Source organism: Tasmannia lanceolata, unplaced genomic scaffold, assembly GCF_043159265.1.
Source record: "Tasmannia lanceolata isolate RefF3 unplaced genomic scaffold, GAP_Taslan_0.1 ptg000037l, whole genome shotgun sequence".
NCBI lineage: Eukaryota > Viridiplantae > Streptophyta > Magnoliopsida > Canellales > Winteraceae > Tasmannia > Tasmannia lanceolata.
The window spans coordinates 62,476,192-62,493,943 of record NW_027518714.1 but is presented as its reverse complement, the minus strand read 5'-3'; the positions used below and the strand labels follow the sequence as shown (position 1 = coordinate 62,493,943).

Here is a 17,752-nt window from a genome sequence, read left to right as displayed (position 1 = left end):
AAAATAGAAAATATGCACCGTCTGCCATTAACCGCCATCCAAATGTCAAAGATCACATACAGATAAAAATAACTACCACCATAACTACTAACATCTAAAATAAAAGCTACCACAATAGCTACGAACATCCAAAATAAATAACCACCATCCAAAATAAAACAAAGATTGTTCATATAACAGTAACTACCACCATAACCACCCTCAATCATCCATCTGTTGCCTGATGAAACGAGCCATCTTCCTTCGGATGTACGACCTCCTCTCATCCTCCTCGTACATGATGAAAAGATGCGCCTGAGATGGATTTATTGTGAGGTACTCTGTGGTCCTCAACAAGATATCCTGCGAAAAACCCCCAACCCCTCTAACAGCTTCGCGAAGCTGTGCAAGGTAAGCAGGGGGACGATCACCTGTGAGGGCATCGGCAACCTTGTCCATGCTTGTTGAGATACGCGACATACTATCCAAATGTGCCCCACCCTGACGAGCCCTCTGTCGTTTGGTACCATCCCGTCTTAAGGGAGATGTCTCACTACCACCATTACTAGGATCTGCTTCTGGAGATGCTGGGTGGTGAGACATGGGGGTATGGTCATCTGCAAAGTCATCCCCAATGTCATCAAGACTGACTGGCTGCGAACTTGCTATGCTTGGATTCTCACGCGTCCTAGCCCTGGCCCCTTTCGCGAACTCATCTCCAAAGATTTTGCACATATCGTCATGCAAAACATGATGGGTAGTGAAGTGTTTCTTATGTTTTGGATGAGCCTGTGAGAATGAGCATAAAAAATTAGAAGATATTGGATATGGTATTACTATAAGAAGATTGTATCTTGAGATGAAGTGTTTCTTACAGCGACGTAGTCATCGTAGACCTCTCTCTCGCAGGTGACCATTTTGGTCTCATTGTCCCAACCAAAACTGCTTCTACTCAGGATGATGCAAACACTCTTGTATGTTTCTTTCATAGTCTTGATTAGGGGTGTCAATTTTGGCTCGGGCTCGCAAGCTCGCTCGAGCTCGGCTCGAAAAAAGCTCGGCTCGAGCTCGGCTCGAATCCTTAACGAGCCGAGCCGAGCCGGCTTGCCAGGCTCGTTAAGCTTAACGAGCCGAGCCCGATTTAGGCCAGGCTCGGCTCGGCTCGTTAAGGCTCGTATAAAATATAATATAAATTTTTCCGTAATTATAATAGTAATAAATATAATTTAAATATAATAGAGTAGGAAACAGTAGGAAACAGCTGTACATAATCATGACTTTTTTCTGTAATTGTCATAATTTTCAAACTTTTGTTCGTTTTTTTTTAGTAATTGTCATAACTTGCCAACTTTTATTCGTAATTTTTCATTTAAAACTTTGCTTTAGTATTTTACTTTTTCGCCCGTAATGATTACTTTTTTTTCTTTTTCCTTTTTGCTAGCGACCTTTGCCAGACAACTTTTTCTTTTTAAAATAACCGAACCAGTTTTTTCTTTTTGCTAGCGACCTTTGCAACACATCTGTTTCTTTTTAAAATAGCAAACCAGCCAAGCTCGATAAGGCTCGCGAGCGGCTCGCGAGCCTAGCCGAGCCTGACCGAGCCGAGCCGAGCCGAGCCCGAGCCTAACCTTTTAGCTTAACGAGCCGAGCCGAGCCTGGCCAAGCTCGGCTCGGCTCGGCTCGTTTACACCCCTAGTCTTGATGCGGTTTTTTATGTGCTCCTTATTTAGTTGGAGGTTGAAAAAGGCATTCATTGCAGTGGCCGCAGCTACATAAGCATGATCCTTAAAACCATTTGGGATTTTGTACCCCTCTGCGATTTGAACTAGAAGGGTATCTACGAGCACCTTGTCCATTTCGTCATTCCAAATGACATTCTTCCCCCTTTTCTGCGAGGTTTGTGGCACACTTGTCATTCTGATTCAATATACACATATATGTTCGTTAGGAGTCATACATCCATATAACAACCTGAGATGTATAACAACTTCAATAAATACACATACAACCATCAAAAGATACAGCATACATCATCCAAAACAAGTAGCTACTATATTCCTTCAAAATTTTAATCTTTCACACTAATAACAACAGAGTTACTTGAATAAACACACATACAACCATCAGAACATAATACAGATACTCGAAATAGTAAAAGAGTCATATAACCATGAAAACAACCATATATGGAGTGAAATTATAATCCTCTAACGTCAATGATGTCTACTGAAATCATTCCACATCTGTGTGGTAAGCGTGTTTCTAATTTCCTCTCCTGCTCTTTTGTCATCATCCCTTGATTCAGGAGGATCTCGTGGTATGTCCTCATCTTCCACAGTTTGTACCAAGAGTTGTTTAGCTAGAAAGTTGTCCACATCTTCTAGTATTGAATCATTAGGCATTAAATGCCGAATATGATTATGGATGCAACAACATGCTAAGAAGATGTCAATCTGCTTCTCGATACTGTACATTGGTTCTTCATTAAGAATATTGAAACGCTTCTTCAAGACGCCAAATGTGCGCTCAATGATATTTCGACAGGACGAGTGTCTATGATTGAACAACTCATTACTAGTCCGTGGACGCCGCCCACTCCACTCACTTAGGTGGTATGCGGTCTTACGATGCGGGGCAGTGAAATGTCGTAAGAGAGGGTACCCGCCATCGGCGAGGTAAAACTTTCCTACAAATAAAAAAATATTCTATATCAGCAACTAATAATAAGTGGGAACTTGTTTACTAGAATGTAACTATGTCATATACAATGTACCTGGAATAAGTGGAATCTTGTCAGCCCTTGTTAATGCATCCGCTAACACTCTCGAGTCGGAAGCCGAACCCTCCCATCCGGCTAGGATATACGTGAATTTTAAGTCAAAGTCACAGGCCGCCAAAACATTTTGAGCTATAAAATGCTTACGACAAAAGTAGGCAGGTTTGTCTTGAATACGTACTTTAGCACGTATGTATGTCCCGTCTATTGCACCGATGCAATCCTTGAAATATGGCATCCACCTAGGATTCCCCTCAATCTGCGATGGTGTCTCACCTGTCGGTGGTTTGATGAAGAAATCTTGCATACCCAAAATTGCCTTTAGTACTTTGTTGAAATACGTCGAAACAGTTGCCCCTGAACGTCTAGCACATGCTCTAATAGTCCTAACCCTCTGATTATGTGCCACAATATGCAAGAATATGGCAACTTGCTCCTCCACCTTACAATGGATTGTATCTTGTAGGGTTCCCGCCCGTTTAAATATTTCAACAAATTGACGAAAGCAGCTGACGTTCATTCGTAGCAAGTTATGACAGTGTTCATCTGAATCGATGACAAAAGATATGAACGTACGACGCGTTAAGTAATTGCTTTCATAGGGAGCTCTGAGAAGATACTTTTCATAGTACTCTTTCCAAAGTACTAAGATGGCAGCAGCACCAGCCATTAGTAGTGCGACTGCTTGCCGAACTAACTCATTCCTACGCTTCAACTCAGCTCTTCGCCTCAACTCTTTCTTCCTCCTTCTTGTAGGACAACGAGGCATCTTACTCTAAATAAGAACTAAACTGAATGAAAAATACAACACAATCACAAAAAAGGCATCTTAAACAAAAAAAAACAATCAATATAATCACAAATAACACAATCAGAAAAACCACCAACCCCCATCCATAACCCATCCATAACACCATAACCACCACCAAATTCTCCAAAAAACAACCCATCCATAACACCATAACCACCACCAAATTCTCCAAAAAACCCACCACTAGCACCACCATTGACACTACCATATTCTCCAAACAAAACCACCATTAATACCCCCATCTCAGCATTCAACCAGAATGTCATCCTACAATGCTAATATCACATACAAACAAGATTAAAATGGAGCAAACTAATAATGGATTAACAACAAGATAAAGAAAAAGGAACATCATAAATGATTAGAATAACAAGATAAAGATAAAGGAACATAAGATTTATTACCTTGCAAGTTAGGATCTCTTCAGAGAAATTAAAATTAGAAATTGGTGTCCCTGCAAAACAAGGGAGATCAAATAAGCCCCTGTAACTCATGAGAAAAAATGAATTGAATATAACTCACAACAAATGAAACACCCCAACATCTAAAAAACACGGACATCAACCCAAAAATGACAGTTCAAAGAGGGTTTATAACTGGTTCAAAGGGTTTACAACCAAAATCTGCTTTGCTTCAAATCTGATAAACATGGATCTAATCCAAAATCTGCAAAACACAGAGATCAACCAAAAAATGCTAGTTCAAAGGGTTCACAACAAAAAAATGAGGGTTAAAATGACAAAACAAATGAAAAATGAGGGTTAAAATGGCAAAAGAAATGAAAAATACAAGCTTCAAATATGAGGGTATAGAACAAAAAGACAGATCGAATGGAAAAATAGGGTTTCGAAGTAGAAACTGATATAGAAAATAGGGTTTGTGGCAAAAATGGCGGTTCAAAGAGGGATGACAACAAAAAATACGAAAATAAGATGAAAATACAACACAGATCGAAGGCAAATACGTGGTTTACAAGAAGAACACAGATTAAAGCAAAAAAAAAAGGGTTTCGAAGAACAAAATGAGATAGAACAAGAAAAAAAACTAGATCGAAAAGGGGGGAAAACGAAATAGAGGAAGGGGAAAACGAAATAGAGGGGTTTCGAACCTTACCTTTGCTCTGCAAGCGTCTCGAAAGAGAAGACGACGGGGGTTTTGTTCTCCACCAAAACTCGAAAGAGGCGAGAAAATTTTGGTTTCCCCGTGCCCTTAATCGCAAATCTGTGAGAAATCCGTCTATTTTGGTCGGATTTTATCTCACGGAGAATACCTTCACACGTCGGAGTTCAAGGATTCCACCTCTTCAATAGCGCTTTCCTTTCTCTGCCAACAAAACGACCACTTTGGGTCATTTTCCGCGGATTCGAAGTCCGTTTCCTTTCCGTTTCCGTAAAAAACGGGCAACTGAACAGGCCGTAAGTGAACCCAACTCCAGATAACACATATTTTTAGAAAGAAAATACTTGGTCCCACCTTAATTAAAATCTAAACCATTCATTTCCTTGGCCCAGTGTAAATATATCTTGCATATAAAATCATCTACATAGGATGATCCTAACCATCCGATCTATAGAATAAAGATACAATAAAACACATCAAAGAGTTGGGACTATCTTATGTAGATGCTTTTATGGGAAATGGTATTTTCATTAGGGGCCAACAAACGAACCGCTTGGATCATCGAATAAGGTTGGCCCCGATGAATTTTCTAATAAATACACATTTAAAAGTGTTTTTACATAGGTGCATGTATTTTTTTTTAAATAGAGTGGTTCCCACCTTGTTCAAAGATCTAAATTTGTTAGGCTCAATGTAAATATGTCCTACCCAATATCAACTCCACTGAATGATCCTAACCTTCCGATCTATAAAGATTTATAATGATATCCTAACCTTTCAATCTTCAAACAAAATGGGCTTAAGTGATTATTTTAAAATACATGCACTTGCGTATATGCACCATATAATATGTATTTATTTGAAAATTCATTGAGGACTACCTTTTCTAAGATCCAAATTGTCCATTTGTTGTTCTCGACGTAAGTAGGCTTCCCCCAAAAATCATCTGCATGAGATGTTCCATCTTTCATCTGTCATATGGTACCTTTCTTCTATAGATAGAAGGGTTTGGAGTGAAGGGTTAGGAGCATCATTAGCCTATTTACAATGGGTCATAACAAATGAACAGTTTGGATCTTCGAATAAGGTGAGCCCAGGTTTTTTTTTAAATATGTGTTATGTGGTGTTACGTGCCTAATCGGCCGTAACAGAAATAAACACAAATAATTAAAAGAGAGAAAAGTGGGGAAAGAGGTTGATTCAAGGCAACCGGACCTCCTAGTGGTTCAAATCGAGAGGAACCATGACTCTCCTACAAAGGTTCCTTTGCTATAAAATTCTTTTCCTCTTATTTCATTGATTTACTACTACTTAAATACAAGCAAAAGGGAGTGCCATATCACTATCCCATTAACTCACTTACATAACACATAGAAAATAAATACACCCACGACCCCACTTACATAAACATAGGCAATAACTACTCCCACAACTCTACAACACATAAGCTATATAACTAACACACATCCATCCACTAACACACACCATTTACACCACCACTATCATGCACACATCATATGGTCTCTGCATGTCGGTCAACTTGTTTTTTTTAAATACAGTGGGGCCTACCTTTTAACATATCTAAAACATTTGGTGGGCCCCTCAAAAGAGTTGTGCTGACTGCTGAGGAAGAGAGAAAGTTGTAAGGGTGTGCACTGTTTGAGAGAGGAGGAAAACTTCTAAACGTGTGTACACTTCAGGGGTGGCAACGGGGCGGGGCCGGGCCTCGCCGGATGTTCCATTCTCCTTTCATGTCCCCACCTCAAGCAAAAATCCCCGTCCCCGCTTCGGGGATGACGGGGAATCCCCGTCCCCGCTCCGTAGGGACGTCCAATCCGGCAATCCCCATGCCCGCCCGCACACCATTGGGAAACGTGTTTAATTTATTTTTTTAGTGAAAAATTCAACTAAAAATACATTTGAGAAAGCTATTAGGGAATATTTAGGAATACCAAACGAAATTTGTTCTATGGTAAGTGCGGCTAGAGAGAGAGAGAGAGTACCGTCTGTACCCAATCGTAGCTAAACAACCAGGTAAAGGGGGTTGAAATTCTCGTGCGAGGGAGTGAATTTATCACCACCCATTAAAAATCACGCCTTTGTAGGGTTCCAACTATTTACCGGCATAGAATATTAGTGTAATTAGTCAATAGGGAGGAGACAAGCATTGGATTCACCTAGAACTTAACTCGTATAATATTAGTGGTATGTAGTGTTTGGTTGTCAAACCCAAAGAGTAGATGCAGGGAGTGTCATTGCCATTATAGAGAGAAGATAGAGATCAAAGAAAGAAAAAGAGAAAAGGCGAGAAAGTGAGAAAAAACATCACTATCAAGAAATCCAAACATAATTCCACCTTTTTGTGGTTTTTGTCTTGAATTTTATAGGAAGGAGACAAGGGTGTGACACGCCAACAAATAGCAATGTTTAACTAAGAGACATCCCAGGGGCCGTATGGATACACGGATTTTAGAATCTTGGATCTACTCAAAATCTGGGATGGCATACGAGAGAAGAAGGCAATCATCCGTCTTTTTCTGATTTCTCGCCTTTCTTACCATCGAATGAGCTGAGTAGGAGATCATCCCGTCTTTCCATGTTTTAGAAATCCCAGGGAGGGAAGCTGGATTTCTTACTTATAATCGAGGATAATTGATTGAAAAATCTAGAATTTTACATTGCTTTCAAATTAAAACCTTGATTCTAAAATTTATGTATCCAAACACCCTAGGGATTTCATTGTTAAATTGGCAACCAAACAAGTGTTTTACTGATGTGGCACCTAAATACCAAGCAAAACCTAGAGTCATCTTGGCTTTTGTGAAACCAAACACACCCAACAGATTAATTTCGGCCCCCTTCACAAACGAGTTAAAGGCTCATTTCTAGGCGATGCACTTGGAGGTGTAACTGCCTCTTAACATCCAGTAAATTAAATTGAAATCTTTGGGAAGTGATATTTAAGCCCCTTTCGATCACCAGGGACACCCAGCACTCGTGTATCAATGACTATAGGGGGACTAATGTACTTGATGTCAAAAACATCAAGTGGGTTTGATTGCAACGTACACTGGCTCTGGGTGTCCCTGGCGATCAAAAGGGCGTAACTATCACTTCCCAAATCTTTGTATTCAACATATCATTTTATTGTCGTGCTATTTGTCTGACCACTCATATCACGTTTAGTTCTATATACTTAAATATTTTCAATTAATTAATTTGTTAATTATCTATTTAATATTATTAAATATATTTTTATTTTTGCTAACTTATTCTTCATTTACATTCAATTCATCTGGAGCATGTAAAGAGAAATTGATCAATAACAAAAATCACCTCCTCCAATAAGGTTGCAACTTGGATTGGGTTTTACCCAACTGGCATCGACTCGATCATAAAAAAAAAAAACATGGGATGGGTTTATAAATCAGGGGTCTTGGGTTGGGTTGGGTTTCAGGTGGAAAAACCAGACCAAATCTTGAATGGTACTGGGTTTAAATAAAAAAAACCCAAAACACGTCCCGACTCTTACATGTGTGCTATGCTTTTCTTATATATCTCTTAAATAGATAAACTTGTTTTTCAGTGATGTGTTCAAGTTTGTGATCTGAAGTAGTATTTTCCTTAAATTTATACACTTAGACAACTAAAATTAGAGATTTTTGGTTTGAAAGATGTGTTCAAGTTTGTGATCCGAAGTAGTATTTTCCTTAAATTTATACACTTGACAACTAAAATTAGAGATTTTTGGTTTGACAACTTTTAATGCTTTTAGAGTTAACGGTTTCTCCTCCGCCCCTTCATAAAAGTTAACGATAACTGTTAAGGCGGGGGGACATCCATCAGGGGAGGGGAGGGGAGATATCACTGCGCAAAATTAAACATAATTTTGGACTAATAATTGGCTGGCCCCCTCACCATAGGTTAACACAATCTAAAACGATCAGGGCATAAACATTAAAGGCCCGGCCCGGCCCAACCCTCTAAACTATGTTGAGTAGGTCGAGACTTCCGGTAAAGAATCCACGCCACCCGAGATAATTTATTGGATAGGGTTGGGTTATGGAAAACCCGACCCGCCCAACCCGAGTTGCAACCCTGACCTCCAAGGCAGGTACGACAATGAACTTACCTTGTGTTCTTATCCCAACTCACACAGGTTCCTCTAAATCAACCCCCATATAGGGCAGTGGTTAGAGAGAGAAGGAGAGGAGGGAAAGAGAGAGATGGGGTCGATTTATCACTGCCTAAAGTTTATTGCGAGAAAGAAATGAACTTTAGGTTTCAGAGTTAGGATATGTAATCAATGGGGCTGCAATTATCTCATAGGTAGGTTAAAAATAAAAAAATAAAAAAAATTCATCTTCTTGATCCCTATATGAAACTACAAAAGTTAAGAAATAATTAAGAATGACGTGGATCCAATAGTTAAGCCCTTGTAGAGGGTTTCTACAAGGGCTCCGTAAGTTTATAATCCCTCGTGATTGAAAGACTGAAATAAAAATGAATTGGAATCAACCCGAACCAAACCCAATTTTATGATAAAAACTCAACCCAAATTTGCAAATTAAAATTGACCCGATTTGGGCTCCTTTTAGAAAAACTTCACCATTTTGCATGTCTTTTACAGGCATTTAAGGCCCCAGCATCTTCAAAGAGAGATTAATACCATGAGAAGCCTTAATATAAGAGCTAGATAGATCTGAACCGTCCACTGGGCACTCGCATGAAATAAATCCTTCATTTTGGTGGGACCTTTTGTGAAGATGACATAGCCTCAAAATCAAACCATCACGTTAAAAATTCTCAGCAATCAAAGGGGGGCCACAGATATAATAGATATACTTTCACTCTTATTTCTTCTTTGGTTGATTCCGGGGCTCTTTGGATGGGATTAAGATTTAAGAGTGTCCATATCAAAACTCACCCCTCAAACATTCAGATGCATCTGCCTTATCCCATCTTTGTTTGATTCTGGGGCTCTTTGGATGGGATTAAGATTTGAGTGTCCATATCAAAACTCACCTCTCAAACATTCAGATGCATCTTCCTTATCCCTGTGTCAGGCAGCGTGTGGGACATGATGTTGTTTGAATGATGCCTACCATATAGGCCCACCTGTCCGAACACATGAAATGCTTTTTTTTGTGCGTAAGCTAGGGTTACGCGGACCCCTACGGCCCTTCCTGTAAATTAACTAAAGATAGATGTTACCCTAGCAGGAACAACCAGGGTCATGAAGCTCTCGAAGAAAAATTCAAAACAAGCAAGAGACAAGATATACACGAGCTGGATTTAAAGCAAAACCCCAGTACTCAGATGAAGCCTTGTTTACCGTGATCCAGGGGCAGCCGTCGGAATTTGGTTTGGATTTAGCATGCCATTCCACGTCTGGTTGCCAAAATGTATTGATTCCCTTAGATTTCTCCCATGTAATAATTGTTTGTCTCTTTCTTGTCCCTTAATTTCAAAAGCAAAGAATTATGGTTGAATTTTCTAGGAAATGATGTTCTCTCTTTCCTCTCTCTCCTCTCTCCCTATATTGGTAATGACACCCCCTGCTTTTTCTCCTACGCTCCCATTATTTGCCGCGTAACCAAACACTACTACACAATTTTTCGAGGCAATTCTAGGCAAATCAAAATTCTTGTCTCTTCCTTTGATTTCCTATTCCGCTACTCTCCGAGCCACTCCAAGCAACCAAACGTAGCATTAGGGGTTCTGTTTTTCTTTGATGGGGGAGTTCTGTTTTCTTTTACTTGGGGTGCCCTTCTTTGCCAGCTTTTTGAATGGGCGATGATATTTTCAAACGACGCCACCCCCTCCCCCCCCCAAAAAAAAGAATTCCGCATGCGTCCTCTTATAGCGTGATTTTGACGTCAAAAAGCCTCAAAGTTGCCCACTTTCATGTCAAAATCAAGTTATAAGGAGAGCGCATGTGTAATTGAGGGGGAGTGAAAATATCATCTCCCTTCAGCTCTATTCACTTGCGTTCCCTGGAAAGCAAATCCCTGGAAAACAAATCCCTGGAAAACAGCCTTTTTTTTTGCCTTGACTAGATAGAATTTTGGTGTTCACTTGCTTTTGGGAAAATAGAATTACACCTGGGGAATTCCTCAGGAGTTTGAAGGCATTAAATGCTGGGACATGGACAATCTAAATCATGACACGTGTGGATTTAGAACACTAAAATCGCTGAGACGACACGACTGAGCGAGTGACTTATGCCACTGATGATGTGACAACGTTATTTGGGGGATGTTTATAGTTTCATGGAGAGTACCACATGTCTCTATAATAGTTTGACACGTGGGCCATTTGTGATTGATTAGATGGTTAGACATGGCACATGTCTCTTAGCTTTGGAGCTCAAATTGTAATGGTAATGTTAATTAAAGTTGATCAATTAAGGGAGCTTCATTAGCATTTGAAATTTGAAAGTAAAGGCCTCTTTGGAATACCTCTGAGCATTATTTGGGTCTAATAATTTCAGAAATCATTTTGAAGTTAAATATGAAAAGAAAGCAGCAAGCTATGAGAGCGAACATTATTCAATTGGAAAATACATGTTTTTTTTTGAGGTAAAAACAAACGCAACACTTAAAAATATAACGTATTTAATAGTTAAACGACACTTTACACCTGTAAAGTCTTAAATATATATATGAAGGAATAATGAGATTTTCCTACTGAAATTCGAAGATGATATGGAATAGAATGAAAAAAAAAATGCTAGAAATGAAATTCTGCCACTTCTACTTATAAAGTTTTGAATATAATAGAAAATTGATCCACCATCCAATAGATAAAGGGTACAAAAATCAAGCTAAACCGTTCTCGGATGAACCCAAAAAAAGATGTCGTTAGATCAAGCGCTAAGATCGTTCTATTGCGGAAGTGTTATATATTATAAATTATTATATTACTAATAATGTAATTGGTATTATTAATTATATTATATTACAATAATATATTTTGAAGGGAAAAATCAAAGTTTTTTTAGACTTGTGCAAGTTCTCTCAATTAATTTGAAGGGAAAAATCAAAGTCTTGAAAGTTGTGCAAAGTTCCCTCAATCTTTTTCATTTGGAATCTTTTCAAATGCTTTGGTGGGAATTATTTAAAATTTGGTGAATCCCACATGGAGATTTAGGATTCAAACTCCTTCACTCCTTTATCTATAAATAGGAGATAGTTTCACTCATCTCATTCAAGTTCTTTGGAGCTCTTTTTCTTTGAGAGAGCACCATGAAAGAACTTCAAGTAATATATATATAAGAAAGAAGGAAAAAAGAAGAAGAAATAAAAAGATAAGGCCTAAGGCTATAATTGTCATTTAAACAAAAAATGTTTTAATTGCCTGAATAGTTTTATGTTAAACGACTATATTTGAAGAGTTGCGCCTCTTATTTAGAATGGTGATAATCTCTTCATGAGAGGGTGTCTTTTACCCCGATTCTCAGTCTCTTCAGAAGGGTGTCTTTGCACCTATTCAAAGTCCTTAAAAGGGACTCGATCCGAGTTTGTTATATATATCTTCTTCTTCCGGAATTTCTACTGTCTTTCATACTTTTTTCTGAGATAGAATTTCAAGAGTCCATCTGCATCTATACGTGGGAAATTACCATCTTAAAGATAGCTTCCTGGAAGTGCCTTGCCTAACAAAATCTTATGTTCTGTCTTATCATTATCTACAACAGGAAGGACCATAACTTATAGTAGACACTACTGGCACAACCATATCAATGCATCTGATCAACTAAAATTGACATTCTGCTATAATATATTACAGGATGCCTGACCCGGCCTTGATCACTTTGTTTTTACTTTGCTAATCAACCTTTATCATGCTTCCAAGAGAAGGATTATTAGTCATAAAACTTCTTTTGTTTTCTTTATAGTTTAATAATTGCACATGGTTATCTACATGTGTCCAAGGATCTCAATCATGTCTATGTTGCTTCAAATTTAAGATTCAATGAAAGCCTACTACATGTGCATTGGTATGTGTTTTTTTTTTTTGGTTAAATCCACCCACTAACCCACAAAGGCAGGCCAGGTATCATTGTTATTTTCTTTTTGTAAAGATGATGACTTATGTCATCCCAGGGGAAGATGTCCAAAAGAACAGCATGAATTCAAACAATTGGTAAAGATGATAACAGAAGGATAGGACCCACGAAATTCCTCTAAAAACACAAAAAGAAAACCTACCCTCTTTGAACCAACCAATTACTCTAAAAGCTTAAGCTGTTAAAGTTGGTGTTATTTAATCATTTATACTTCAACACTCCCCCTCTAATCTCATGGCGATTGGCGATGGCTTGAGATTTCAAAGGTTAGAAAATTTGAAACACAGACTTGGACATGATGCAGAGCCAAATCGAGTCGAGTTGAAACTTAGCGGAGTATTCGATCGAGTTTGTCAAGTTTGAAAGGTTTAAACTTTAGTCTGGCTTTCCGTGTATTCGAGAACAGATCAAGTATTCTCAGATTGTACAAAAAAAAAAGGTTAGGCACCTTAACTCAGCCAGTATTGACCGAGTTGAATCAATTTGTGCAATATTTTCAACTAGCCAAAAGAGTTGTTATTAAAGCACAGGACATGAGGATTGCCTCACCTGAACATAGACATGGCCATATTTTTTTAACTCGAATATGAACTTTATCAAATACTCAAATGAAGTTGAATTTTTTTAATTTTATGTTTTGAATGACAATGAATAGGAGCAGAACACCCAAGACCATATCAATTGAGGCATATCAATTGAGGTTGAGTTTAAAAAGATTACAATGCGATCTAATGTTTTTACAGTGTTGGGATCTCTATAGAGTTCTTCAGGGTTCCAAGAAGTCTGAGTAACCTCTTAACTCACCTTTACTGTGAAGGAGTTCACTTGGTGAGTTTTCGAGTATTCGATCGAGTTTTTTAATATGAGATGAGGTCTGCCTTAGATGAAGGTAGGCATAGTTCTCCCTCAAAAGACACATTTCACAAAAAAAAAAAAAAAAAAAAAAAAAAAAGAGAGAAAGAAAACTAAAAGGTAGACATGATCTACTTTTACTATTGTGAACATAAGCTGGTTGAAAGAAAACAAACAAATTAGACTGTAGAAAAATTGGAATTGAAGCCAGCATTTATAGCTCAGCAATAGTCGAAGCGTTTTACAAGGATGTTTACTACCAAAATCTATATATATATATAGAGAGAGAGAGAGGCTCCTAACTTTCAATGATCTGACAATTAGTTCAAGCAAATTAAGCAGCCATTCAAGCAAGTAGATTCATTTACAGAGAAAACACAGGCAAATTATAGAAGTAGCTAAAAAAAAGAGCGAAACGAACTAGATGGCCAGGCAATCCTTACTGTTTGGGAGCTCTAGGCAACGGCTTATGTCTTGAATTTCGGGACTCACCTTTGTTTTCTACTAATCTTGCTTTGAAACCGCTCTCCCGCATCCCTTTCACCATTTCTGCAACCTTGGATCTTTCGCGAACTGCATCAACTGGATCTTGTGATGGATATCGTTGAGTCCACTGTCGTGTCGGGCTGGCAAAACCTTGAGCAGACGCCATCCTTGAACTGGACAATATGCGGTCCCTAAGATCCTTTACAGAATTATATCTCTGCACCTCATCTTCATAATGCCCTTTCTGAGCCTGCCTTTCAGGAAGGCCATTACTCTCAGACAATCTTTCTCTATTAGACCCATCTCCACGACGTTGATAATTTTCAGTGTTAAAGTCCCAGTCAATTCCTTCTGATAAGCTTCTATTATGTGAAATGCTGCTACCCCTTGGATACTTTTCAGATATGGATTTCCTCCCTTTCATCTCTTCCTCAACAGAAACTCTCTTTGGATTGTCCTCTGCAGCTCCAGCGGCGTAACTCCAATTGTAGCTTTTGCTGTTGTTGTCCATGTTTAATTCAATCGAATGTAGATCACTTTCGGCCGAGTCATCTTCTTCTTCTTCTATTTCTTTCCCCTCTTCCCCATCTTCTACCTCTCCTTCACCTTCTCCATCTCGATCAATGCCCAAATAAGTTTTGCTTGAACCAGTAAGCTGCCGTTGCTCCTCAACTTCCACCGTACCCCCACGGTTCTTATATTGCCCTCTTGTTTCTTTTGTTCTTTTGCTTCGCAGGAAAGCTTCGAGCTCACTCCTCAGCTTGTCAACAGCTGCATTTTTCTCCTCTAACTGAAACTTGGCTTCTGAGAGCTTCATTTGAACTCTTTCCTCGCGCCATACATCTGCAAGCTGCAGCATTTCCCTCTCCTTCTCCACCTCTTCCTGAACTTTTGCATATTCTATCTTTAGTTCTTCCACTTCCGCCTTGTTCTCTCCAATTCCCCTCGCTAATTCATCACAAACTTGTTCCACTAACTCTCTTGCTCTCCTCTCACTCTCGAGTTCTTTCATTGCCTTTGAGAGAGATGCCTTCGTCTCTGCAAACTCTTTGCTAAGCTTCGCATTCAGGTTCTCGGTTCGCCTCCTCAACTTTCTCTCTACCTCTAGGTCTCCTCCAATGGATTGAATAGTAGCCATAATCCTCTCTTGTTCCTTACTCTTCCATGTGGCCTTCTCTTCTGCGAATCGTTTCATAAGGTAATTGATTTCTTCCCTGTCAGACTTTTGCTCTCGGATCAGCTGATCGACCTGCACGCGGGCTCGCTCAAGCTCACCACGCAGAGCTGAAACAAGAGACATGCTAGACGAGTGTTGCTCCTCAAGACCCCAGACGCGATTGAGAATTTTCAAAAGCTCCTTAGATGTTGTCAAACCATTACTGACATCCCTTAACCGGCTTTTTGTACCAACAACTGACCCCGATGGAGTAGGGCCTCGAGAACGTGTTTCAATCTGCAACACATTCAAGTGATTGTAACAGGATTTTGCTTGCAAAAAAAATCTCATACAAAAAATTAATCAGCAAGGAAACCAATAATAGATGTAGTTCTTTTCGTATTCATTTCAATCCAACAAAACAAAGCATCAAACATTAGAAGAACCAACAACATAATTTATTCTGAAATGATCAAGGGGCTTTGTGAAATACTCAAAGTCTTGACTCTTTAGAAATTTTCAAGATGAATTCTTCCAATTTTCAAAATTTAAAGTTCACCAGGTGATTCTTACGACCAATTAGACCATCCAATGACTCAAAATACCCAAAACCATCGCATGAAACACATGCTATAGAGCTCAAAATTAACCACATGCTCATGAACAATCAAATGAAAATTAAGAAATGAAAGACATACTATAAAACTCAAAATTAACCACATACTCATGAACAATCAAATGAAAATTAAGACATGAAAGACATCCTACAGAGGTTAAAATTAACCACATACTCATGAAAAATCAAATGAAAATTAGGACATGAAAGACATCCTATAGAGATCAAAATTAACCACATATTCATGAACAATCAAATGAAAATTAAGATAGGAGGAACCATGCAGGACAACATAATAGGTCTCGTACCATTCAAAAAAAAAAAAACATAATAGGTCTGGTACCTCCATTAAACTGGCATTGCTCATAGAATCTAAGCCCCCACCATTGCGCTCGTGTGACCTAATTCTCTGAGAAATAGCTGACACTCTTCTCCTAATACTACTAGTTCCTGATCGATCCTACCAAAAAATAAAATAAAATAAAAGAACAGAATCAGGACCATCAATAACATATCTCCCATAAACAACCTTACACATAACCCAAATCATCAAAGAAATAACATAAAAAGAATAACACACCTCAGATACAGGGCTATGTGAAGGATCAGATAAATGTGGAGGGAGAGAACCAGATTGAACTGATCTAGGAATCCTATCTCTCCTCCTCATCTCTTTCTTAATCCTTTTCTCCTGCAAATCTTCTTTTGCTCGTGGCGATGGGATCTCATTCAGCTCCCACAAGGTGGCTGCGAGCTTCCTAGCAGATACTGGAGCTTGCTTTATTTTACTGCCTGTCTGAGACGGCGTATACTTGGGAGATTCAGGCACACCCGCCATGGAAGCCGGAGATCTCGAGCTCATCTTCCATGTGGGAACAGGCGTGCTAGATCCTCCCCTTTTCCCAACCAAAATCGCACGTTTGAATCGGTAATTCTGTAATATTGATGATGAAGATGATGATGATGCGCAACCGCGCTTTCGGATCTTGCAAGCTCTCCCAATTAGACCCTCAAGACCACGATTTTGCCTCGGCATTTTGTAGTTCTGTCTTTCAATTGGAAGGGTTTTGTTCTTCTTCAAAAGATGAAAAGCCTAAACCCTAGAAAGACACTTGAAGGATACTCTGCAGAAGAGCCTATGACTAAAAATCACTTCTGAATTTTTCTTAAGATGAAAAAATTAGGCCTTTTATCAAAAGAGCTAAAATCCGAAACAAGAAAAACCCTACCTTTAATGGAGGGGGGTTTTGATTCCTACTAAAGATGAGTAGGTTAAATCTGAAATCACTGAAAACCCATTATAGATTTCTTCAAAAGGACGAAAACCCATTAATCAAATGTAATTTTCTGTTCCTTCTTCCTCAAATTCCTGTGAGATTTCAAGAAACAGGGCTTCGATTTGTTTCTAGAAAAACAGAGGAATCTGATGACAGTTTTTTCTTATAACGAAAGACATTAAAAACATAATCCAGAGGCTGAATCTCGAAAGACAAAAAGCAGAAACAACATTCTCTCTTTTCCTTTTCCTCTTTCCTTTTTTCGAAATCTTAAGATATGGAAGCCTAGCAGAGCAGTTTACAGAGTCAGAGTCTTCACACGAGGGGGCGATTTTTAATTTTTATCTTTTGATTTTTGCGAAACTCGCCGAGCTGTAATCGTCGCGGAATCTCGAGGCGTTGTGACAGCTGCTACGAAATTACTAAAATAAATCTAACTTCTACGAAAATGACAAAAGAGACAGATATTTTATTTCGCCATTCGTATGTAACCAACAGGCAGTTGAGGGGCGTTATCGTTATTAAGAAACGTTTTTGGAGCATTTTTTTGCTAGTATTTTGTGGGGAAAAAATAGCAAAACATGATGGGCCCAACATGCTCTTGATTCT

General features: G+C 38.8%; 2 protein-coding genes across 2 annotated transcripts; both read right to left on the bottom strand.

Moving 5' to 3' along the window:
* Positions 1-201: 201 nt before the first annotated feature.
* LOC143861672 (uncharacterized) lies at positions 202-1,835 on the bottom strand. Its single transcript, XM_077372555.1, has 2 exons — positions 1,668-1,835; positions 202-768 (listed from the first exon to the last, which is right to left on the bottom strand). The coding sequence occupies exons 1-2, from the start codon at positions 1,833-1,835 to the stop codon at positions 202-204; spliced, it is 735 nt and encodes a 244-aa protein (XP_077228670.1).
* Positions 1,836-13,787: 11,952 nt separating this feature from the next.
* Positions 13,788-17,482, bottom strand: LOC143861943 (golgin family A protein). Its single transcript, XM_077372911.1, has 3 exons — positions 16,447-17,482; positions 16,210-16,326; positions 13,788-15,547 (listed from the first exon to the last, which is right to left on the bottom strand). Exons 1-3 carry the CDS (start codon positions 16,900-16,902, stop codon positions 14,048-14,050), a joined length of 2,073 nt encoding a protein of 690 aa, XP_077229026.1. The 5' UTR covers positions 16,903-17,482; the 3' UTR covers positions 13,788-14,047.
* Positions 17,483-17,752: the final 270 nt, after the last annotated feature.

What these genes read in the sequence shown, in the direction of transcription:
- LOC143861672 (XM_077372555.1), bottom strand. Translation starts at nt 1,835, where the DNA reads ATGGACAAGGTGCTCGTAGATACCCTTCTAGTTCAAATCGCAGAGGGG. An exon ending in ACCGCATCAAGACTAGGGGT is followed by an intron (nt 769 to 1,667) that starts GTAAACGAGCCG and finishes TCATTCTCACAG; the next exon opens with GCTCATCCAAAACATAAGAA.
- LOC143861943 (XM_077372911.1), bottom strand. Translation starts at nt 16,902, where the DNA reads ATGCCGAGGCAAAATCGTGGTCTTGAGGGTCTAATTGGGAGAGCTTGC. An exon ending in CACATAGCCCTGTATCTGAG is followed by an intron (nt 16,327 to 16,446) that starts GTGTGTTATTCT and finishes ATTTTTTGGTAG; the next exon opens with GATCGATCAGGAACTAGTAG. An exon ending in GCAATGCCAGTTTAATGGAG is followed by an intron (nt 15,548 to 16,209) that starts GTACCAGACCTA and finishes AATGTGTTGCAG; the next exon opens with ATTGAAACACGTTCTCGAGG.